Source organism: Belonocnema kinseyi, chromosome 3 (assembly GCF_010883055.1).
Source record: "Belonocnema kinseyi isolate 2016_QV_RU_SX_M_011 chromosome 3, B_treatae_v1, whole genome shotgun sequence".
In the NCBI taxonomy this organism is placed as follows: Eukaryota; Metazoa; Arthropoda; class Insecta; order Hymenoptera; family Cynipidae; genus Belonocnema; species Belonocnema kinseyi.
Genome location: NC_046659.1, coordinates 16,750,961 through 16,760,897, shown reverse-complemented (window position 1 = coordinate 16,760,897; position 9,937 = coordinate 16,750,961). Strand labels below are relative to the sequence as shown.

General features: G+C 33.3%; 1 protein-coding gene across 1 annotated transcript in view; it reads right to left on the bottom strand.

The window, feature by feature from the left end:
- LOC117169188 (prostaglandin E synthase 3) overlaps positions 1-9,937 on the bottom strand; it is a 143,340-nt gene that overhangs the window by 78,766 nt on the left and 54,637 nt on the right. The window contains exon 2 of the mRNA XM_033355415.1: positions 3,375-3,753. Coding sequence (XP_033211306.1) covers positions 3,375-3,753 — 379 coding nt within the window. The remainder of the gene's footprint in view (positions 1-3,374; positions 3,754-9,937) is intronic.

Sequence of the window (9,937 nt, the reverse complement as noted above, 5' to 3'; positions counted from 1 at the left end):
ATCTTAAAACAGGTTTATCAAGCAAATACAATCGCCTCCTTTGTCGCATATGTTAAAATATAAATGTGCGGTATAGTTAGGAACACGTGAAATTTAATCTAAGGCTTTTTAGCATTTTGTCGAGATTCTACAGTGTTAGGTTTATTATTAGCCTCAGTGTGAGTTAATAGTTTTTATAGTTTAAGTTTAGGTGTAGAGGGTTATGTTACAAAGCAGCTCTAACTAATCTGTACGACGATCCATTAGGTGACTACTCTGTTAATATTATCAAAATAGATCCTGTATTTTGTTGACAACTTGAAAAAAATCTGATTAACTTGTTCTCAGGTGAACTAGGGTTTTCATCATCAGTCGCGGACTAAGTCAAGTGCCTGATGAAATGAGGATGTTAAAACTTAATGTAATACGATTAAAAATTGCTAAATTTTCATGTTTTTGCATAGGGTTCGCTATATTTTCCTCGCATTTGATACGCGAAACACATCTCCATGCAAACAATAAAGTAGGTGGAACTAGTACTTTTGCCGCCAGGCATGCTAACAGGGTCATTCTGCAGTAAGGAACAAGGGTTCCTCGTTCTCCATTCAGGTAACAGAATACAGCCGACGTTGACATCGAGGAACCGTTGTCGGGCTCGTACGAAGGAGTTCGGAATCTCTTCCTCTCTGAACAGCGACTGACAAGGACTAGCGAAGAGAAGACAGGCCTATAGGATGGACACATCACAAGCGAACCTCATCGTTTATCTCTCTCTCTCTCGAACGTTGAGAATGATAGAAATTAAGTTTGTTCACATCAGCCCTTCCACTAATCATGTAATTCCTCACGCTCTTTATTCACCAGCAAGCGTAAAAAATTTATCTTAGCATCTGTAAACTCGAAGGAAAAACACGAGGTGCAACCGTCGTCCATGAAAATATCCAAGGTAGAACCTGTTTTCCCTATTAATGGTTTAGCCAAGCTTTTTTCTTAATTGTATCTTGCTCTTGTTTTTGAGAATTCTACTCTTTGGCTGAATCATCTTTAATTGATTTTTGTTTATTGCTTTTTGTGGATATTATGTCTTCGTAAATATTATTTAATAATCTGAAGTACCGAACTACCTGAAATTAACCCTTAAAGCGCCCTAGGGGTCGTGGGTGACACCAATTTTTTCGCGCGTATATACCAAAGCCCTCTTAGTGAATTTGAATTCTGTGGGGCCCTCCAGCGTTAGTTGAACATTTTTTCCAATCTATACCGTTGACAAGTAGCTGTGTAGATTATTTGATCTTCAGTATTCGTTGGAAGCAGTAACCGTCGTTTTCGAAAAATATTATGTGTTCTAGTGAAGAGGAGTGTAAATCAGCTTTGGGTATTCATGTGCAGAAATTGTGTCAGTGGAGAATAGCGCTTTCATTATTCATTTTTTTTCATTTGTGATCATTTTGCAACGATTAATCTTCAAAAATAAAAAAAATACATGAAAAAATAATGAAATAATCATTTAAAATAGTTCCATCCACTTTTTATGAAATGGCCCACTTCAGATTCCCAAATAAATACCTTTTTTCGGAGCTGCATAATTACAGTTTTTTTATCCTGAAGAGCTATGTTTCAAGAGAGAGACCAATGTAGTTATTTTAATTCGACTCTTATACCCTACATAATGATATTTTATAATGTTGGCCCCTTATCGCTCAATTGAATTAGCATACCTAGACCCGATACCATAAGTTATGACATATTTTACAATGTTTGACCCTTTTCCATTAATTTTGTTTGTGTACCTCGACCTTTATACACTAATTTATGCCATGTTTTACAATGTTTGCCCCTTGTCGAGTAATTTAGTTTGCGTATACCTCGATCCCAATACCCTAAATTGTGATATATTCTTTTAACGATGATTTAATTAGCCTTTACAATTATTACCATCGCCTGCTAAAATTCTTTGAGAACCCCTCATTATCTGCCCGTTGTCATACCCTTTTTGCTTTTGCCGTTATTGTATACCTGTCTATAATAATGGGCATACTACTTTTGTTATAATGTGTATTTTTTTGTTATCGCGCATTGTGAGTTTTCCGTTTTTTTGTCAATAGAAAACCCCTTTTATTTGCTATGATATTATGTACCTGTTTGTAATAAGCCGTACCTTTCTTTTCGTGTTATGTATGTTTTAAAATCTTGTCTTGCGAACTCCCTTTACCTGTTATTTTGATTTATTGTTTTCCAGATCCCTGTGTCTATATTCGGAGTAATTGATATATTCGGATTTAGTTGTATTACTTTCTTTTATCTCCAGTGTTATGTATTTTGTTCGATTTTTCCGAAATTCTGACACTAATTTTATCTCTTTAATTTTGGATTATCTTTTACTTATTTTGGATGTCTTACTACCTCTACCATTTTAGTGTTTAAATTGAGCTAGTAGTTTTGTCGACCCTAATTTTATCTCTATAATTTTGTTTTATCTTTACTTACTTTGTATATCTCATTATTTTCTACCTTTTTATATTTTGGGTTATCGTTTGTTTTAAAATAAATAACATCCTTTTGACTGAGGTTTTTCAAGTTCTCTTTGTATCTTTTTGTCCGAAAGCGCTTAATGTTCAGTGAGTTTCTCTACCCCCCCCCCCCCCTTTTGGAATGTAGATTCCTCATATCTTTATCTTTTCCTCACTAACTTCGGCTGAATTGATTTACATTTGTCCCAAGAGAAGACTGGCGCCCAAAAAATCTATGTTTTATTTACTGTCTGAATTGTTGGTTTAAAAAGTTACCTGAAACACAACTTCATGCAAAAATTAAGTCAGTAGACCTAACAGTTTTTCTGCTAGGTGTGCTAACGGATGGACAGCAATTTGACCGACTGCATGAGGGTTTCTTACAACTGCCCGATGATTTAGAGAACATTTTCAACATTGCGGATACAGAAAACGAACTGAAAACTATGTAACATTTTTTTAATCCTATCCTATCAAACTTTTGTAGCTGATAATAGATAGTAATTAGAGCAACTTCAAGCAATAAATTTCTATAAATTACTGATGAAATACCGTAAATTACCGGATAAATTTTTGGATACATTAAATTTCCGGTACTTTAGGGGTTCCTAATCGTGTCTAGGTCGATTCGCGTAATTTTCGCTACAGGAGGAAGAGAAACAAAAATAGCCAATGAATCCGGGGTTAAAGAAAAGCGCGGCCAAAGAAATCAGTTGTCCTAGCGTATTTCACCAATTTACTGAAAATTTCCAAAAAATATGCCAAAACGAATTGTTCTTTTTGCTTTTATATTTAATATAAGAGAGCATATACAAATTCACAATATCACAAAGCTTATTCATCACTGAACTAATGAAGCCCAAATAAACAGAAAATTATAAATACCTCTTCCAAATCACGCCCTCCTTCTAATCCACCTTCTTCATCCGTGTCATCTTCATCCTTCCATTTATTGAAATCACTTTTTAACCAATGAAATTTCTTGTTTTCTTTGGTAAGACGTGGCCAGTAGGGTCCTTCTTGTTTCTTTGTAAGTACAAATTCAAAGTTTCTACCTTTTGGACTCTGAACTGTTTTTTCAGGATCAACCTCTTTGTAAAAATTAATGGTAACTTCATGCAGTTTTCGATCAGTTCCACCTATACCTTTAAAGTATAGTTTCTCTGGTTCTACTTTGATTGTGGGATCCTTACAATCTTCGAGACAAACTGTTATATAAAGTATAGTATTCCTCTGGGCCCACATCACCGGTGGTGGAGTTACCCTAAAACAAAAATCTCAAAATTATTACCTTAGTAAATTAATAATATGGGGTAAAATTTGCCAAGCCTCCCCGCCTGAAATTTTGATGTCGCTAGTCTTATACACACTTTGCCACATTGTAGTGCTAGTGGACCTCTTTAAAATCTGTAAATGGAGCAAACCTAGTGCAACGGGTTGTCAAGATATGGGGACTCGAACTTTCGCTGATTCACCCCGACCGCTAACATTTAATTGTACCTACATAACTCATGATACACTTATCAAACATCACTTATTATGAGGCTTTTGAAAAGGTCTTTTAACGAGGTTCACAATAACAATAATCATTAACAATGTAAAAATGATTTTACCTTGATTTTCATTTTAAAAAACGTTTTTCTCTAAAGTCAGCATTTTTTTAAACTAGGCTAGCAAAAAAGCCTAATTTCTTATCTTGAAAAGCATCCCAAAATGAATATGGGATGGAAAGTATTAGTTGAGTTGTAGGAGGTAGTACGAGTATGGATGCCCCGCGCTAACTACCTACAGCGTTGCTGGACGAGTAGTAGTGCCTCAGTGGTTATAATACTTCATGAAAATGGTTTTTCTATTTACGTGTAGAAAAGGTTTTATTTTATTTTCACTTTTATGTATCTGGAGAAAGAATTAGTTATTTTCAAAACGGTTCCATTTAAGGAACACGATTTTTAATAATAAAATAATAAACAATTTGGGTCGACGCTTCTATTTCCAGATGTTCTTTGATGAGTCAATTTGCTTCTAATGTTTTGGAGTTTTTTTTTGGTGTTAGCCTCTTTTCCTATAACAATTTGGCTATTCAAAAAGACTCGCTGCACGTGCCCTGCTGAACTTCTTAAAACACGATTCGATTCTGCAAAGACTGTATCTGGCATACAAAAATACCATTTTTTTGTATCCTCTAGAGAATAGACTCAGATTTTAAAGAATTATTCGTCATTTCCACAGTAACACTGAGAGAGACAAGGGGACTCACCAAAAAGCACCGAAATTCGTGAGAGCCAAGGGGACTCATATAAAAAAGAACCCTGAAATGTGAAAGGCAAGGAAACTCACACAGAAAAGCACTTCAAATTGTTATAGGCAAAGAGATTAAAACAAAAAAAAAACATTGTAGGCAAATGGACGTATCAAAAACCACCTAGGAATATAACAGGTCAGCAGAACCGTCCATCTGAATAGCTTATTATTTTATTATTATTATTATCATCTTCCGATTGTCTACGTTTTTTTTCAAGTTTTTTTTCGAATCCCTAAATTATCACTGAAGCTTTAAAATATTTTTTCCCCTGTTTTGTATGTTCCAACGTTACTCATGATTTTTTTAGCCAAAAATATCTGAAGGTGTATTTGGAGGTGTGACCGTTAAGGGGATTTATTAGAATTGTAACAAATAATGTAAGATTTTTGCCGCAATTTTGAATATTTTTGTCTGATTTCTTGCATACTTCATCTAAATATTGGTACCTCGGCGGCCAAAAAGCCGGTTTTTGGATACAATGTTTATATTTTGTTTAACAATAAAATGGGAGAGAATTATGGAGAAAAATTTCAGTGACCCTCAGTGCAGCCGTATGTGGATTCTCGAGACACTCTTCATCGACCCTCGTAAAACTCACGAGGTGGACTCCCTGGAGCGCAGTGAATTGCTCGTAAATCATGACCCTTTCATTCTTATGAGATGCAGATCAGTTAAAAAACTGAACTCAGGAAGTTATGGTTTGATTCAAGTTTTAATTAGCAGAATTAGTTTATTGGCATTACTTGAAGAAATTGAGAAAAAGATGAATGAAAATCGGTTAATATTTACAGTTATTATGGAAACATTGAACTATATACAAAAGTGTACCCTTTGCCGAAAACTTGACATATGTATACTGCCTGAGTCTGAATAATGAGTATTCAATTAAAAAGTACTGATTAGGAAGACTTATTAACTTCGAATAACTTCGAATACTTCCAGTGTAGAAGGTATCTTCATTGAAATTCGTTCGGTCTTAACTTTGTTCGTAAAAGTATTTGTCGTCCTGTCAAGAAAAATAGCTATAATCGAGACATACATTTTTTGTCTTTAATTTATGCATTTATTAATTTCAGTATTTTGATCTAAAAATGGGACGTCATCTTTATAACTTCATTCAGCGAGAAACTAGTTCTTTCTTGCAACTGATTAAAGACAGTTATAGGAATTAAAATTTAGAATGCCTTTCGATTGATAGGCACTTTTTCCTATGTAGCTGTGGCTATTGCAATTGAAAGTATATAATCTAATAAATACGTAATTATCTATATTGGCTGCGAAAAATTTTACTTTGTACCAGATTGTATCGTTGTGAAGTAAATAAATATTTGAAAGACGTATTTTTGACAGTTTTTATGATAAATAAAACCTTTGCATTTCTAGGCTTCCATCCTGTACTGTTTTATTGCTTCTGGTTTCCGCCCGCAGATCATAAACATTTTGACCATTTATACTGCTTACCAGTTCGGGTAAAACGTTGTACACTAATCCAAAACACACGGATGCAGTTTTTACAATATTTACTTCAAACTTCATTTATACTCTTTCATATTTACAGTCTTTTGCCTTCTTGAGAAGAAGAGGTATCTTGAACTGTAGCTTCTTTCGAATTCGTCCTTCGAATACAGAAAACGTTTCTTTGATAAAATAATTTTGATCGAAAGAAATTTCTGACGATTAAAATACATTTCTTTTCATCAGAGGAAATTTACATGCAAGAAAACTATTTATTTCCGTGACTGTTGCGTGCTGTATTTTGTATTTTATATTTTTCGTCTTGCATTTTGTGTTGTGTAATAAATGTAACCAATTTTTTAAACTGGGCATATCAATATATCATATCGTGACATTACAATTTTGTATTCAAATTTTATATCAAGCTTTAACTACAAATATTATATTGTAGGTGAAAAACTTTTATTTTTATACTTTAAAGTTCCTCGCTTTTAATAACAAATTATTTTCCTGCTGAGAAATCATTTTCGTAAAATTACAAGTGCATTTTTTTGAGTCACGTTTCTTATTAATTTTCGAAATTTTATCCTTTTCTGCTAAAACTTCCACTTAGAGAAAAATCCTATTTTGATAAAATGATGTTTCTTGACTTAAATGAAATTTCATTTCAATTTAAGGATTTTGATTTGCCTCAACAGGAGTCATTTTGCAGTAAAAATGTTTCTTCTGCGACTAACTTTACCTAATATTGCAGTCAAATAATTATATTTGCGTCAGAAATATATTCAGGTCGTTTAAAACAAAACAAGCGAGAGGACGATGCTTTTGTTTCAAGACAACATTTTCTCTGAGCTTCATACATTCAAACGTGAAATAAAAAATATTTAACCTTTCCTTCAGACATGTTATTTTTTTCATTAAAAAGTTACCTGTAATTGGTTACAAATTAAATTTTTTTATTTTGCATTACTTCGTTGCAAAATCAACTACTTTGAAAAGTGTTCCTTGTGGTTGAAAATTTTACTCACTCGTATGAGCTCATTAGACAATCCAGAATACGCAAATGCTGAGAATACCCAAATTCTTTCAAAACCTCGCATCTATACAAAAGAATTACAAGGACAATAAACTAAGCTGGATTATTCCTTTAGAAAAATGCAACACAGATTGATCGGAGAGAATTCGGAACTCGGAGAACAAAATTAAAAGTGATTTTAATTAATTATCAATAACTGTGTGAAGATATATCATAAATATACAGAAGTATACTGATTTAAACTTTAATTGCAAATATATTCTCGCATTTTGAAACTAATGTACAAAAGTTAAAAACAACCCAGTGGGAACGAATGTGCTAAGAGATTTTTAGAACGTCGTAAAGCGTCCTCACTCAGGCCAAATTACATTCTAAGAACATACAATGTTTCAAAGACGTTTTTAAGACGTATTCAAAACATTGGACGTTTTTTGGCCCCGCTTAGAACGTTTTTTCGGACGTTCCACGAACGACTTTTAAACCTTACGTCCAGAAAATGTTTTTAGGACGTTCTAAAAACGCCTTTAAATTTCGTTCCCCCTCAAATGGGCGTTCCAGTGTTCTCTTAAAACATCAACTACGGTGTCACCTTTTTTAACGCACTCCATTATTGTACATTTTTTTTCCAAAACAATTTTTTTTTCTTGAGCGGGCTATAATTGCCATCCATTTCGATTTGAAATTAAGTTATTAAATAGGTTACACTAATGTCCACATTTTTGGGAAAATTTGGTTTTCACCCTACAATTTTCTTCAATGCATGTGCGTGCATGTACTGCTTCTGAGATCAATGCGCATAGGGGATGTCTCGATGGATGGTCCTCCGATAGTTCGTACTGCTACTGTAGTTCAGTTCAGGGCGTGCCATGCACACCCCGAGCATTTAGCTCACATACTATCTAATTGTCCAACTCACGCGGGAACGACCTAAATTCAAAGACACAATGCGGCACTAAGAGTGCTTTATTACCATCTCCGTCACTGTTACGGCATTAACCTTAATATCGCTCCTCTAAATGCTCCTAGGGAAATCGAGTTCGTTGTCGAGAATGGGAAGTGCGGCATACACTGGGACTTTATATTCTCGACAAAGATGAATTTTATACCAAGAAATATGCAGTTACCATAAAATATATGAATTTTCTACTAAAAACGAAACATTAACCAACCAAAAGTAGAATAGTTCAATCTGCAGTTAGAAAAAAATATTTTAAACAAAATAATAAGAGTTTTCAGCAAGATTAATTAATTTTAAACTAGAAATTAATATAAATTTTCAAGCAAAAATCTTCAGTAAAAAGAATTAATTTCCAACTAAAAAGAAATGAATTTTTAGTCAAAAAAAAATAATTTGTAATTATACTGATGAATTTTCAGCCAAAAATATTACTTTTTGACCAAATAGTGCTTATTTCAACTCGAAAGATGAATTTTCGATAAAGAAAATTATATACATATTTATTATTTTAAACTAAATACATCAATTTTTAATTAAAGCAAATATTTCCAACAAAACCGAATTAATCAAGTTTTTAGCTAGTAAAATAAATGGTCAACCTAAAAAGAAACCAATTTTCTGCAAAACAGTTGAATTTTCAACCCCAGATGTTAATTTTTAACCAAACAGGTGAAGCTTCAAGTAATGAGAGTACTCTTCTGAACAAAACAAAAAACGGATTTTCAACAAAAAGTTAAATTTTCCAAAACAAATTTCTTCTTCTGCGGTCTATAATTGCTAGCCATTTTGAGATTGAAACGAAGTTATTGAATAGGTTACCCTGATGTAGAAATATTTAGAAAAATTTTGTTTTCGCGCAACGATTTTCTTCAATGCGTGCGCTTGCATGTGCTGCTTCTGAGATCAAAGCGAGTAGGAGACATCCCGATAAGTGGTAGTCGGATAGCTCGGAGTGTACTGCACTTTTAACACAAAACAATATAATATTAGGATTTGTAGTTAATATGAACAATTTGACGATAAACGAAGTTTATATTATCGTAAAAGTGTCAAATTTCAACAAAATTGATCGTACAAACGCCTTCATGTACATTAGGGTAGGACAAAAAAAGTGTAGACGATATTTTCACAATTTTTGTCTATGCATTTTTTCCGTATCATGTACAGTTGCACCGAAAAATATAATTTTGTTGTATTTTTGTAGGTTTTTAAGACCAGAATCGTCGATAAAATATATAAATATTTTAACAAATTACTTCTTTTAAATTTATTTGAAATAAGTTCATGAATAACGAACGAAGAGCAGGACACGAAAAGAAAGTAAGAGTACCGACATTTTTCTTTTGTCTGAGCGTAATTGCAATGAAGAAAGCTTTCTGTTTACCCGTAAACGCCTCAAATGTACGTCATTGGCAATATTATTGTAAGTAGCTTACAAGAAACATTGATTTCCCTTCATATTTTTTTCCTTCGCAACTTAATTTTCTTCGTACAATCCAATACAGGGTGCGGCATGGTCACTTGATGATTTGGAACGTGAAATGAGAAAAATATATTTGGGTTATTGATTTATAATTTTTATTAACACACAGTAAAGGTCTCAAAGTTTTTTTTTCACTACGTTTTGAAGATAACATCGGCAAGATGGTGACCCTTATTTTCAATGCACTGAACTAACCGGCTTCTGAAATTGCGAT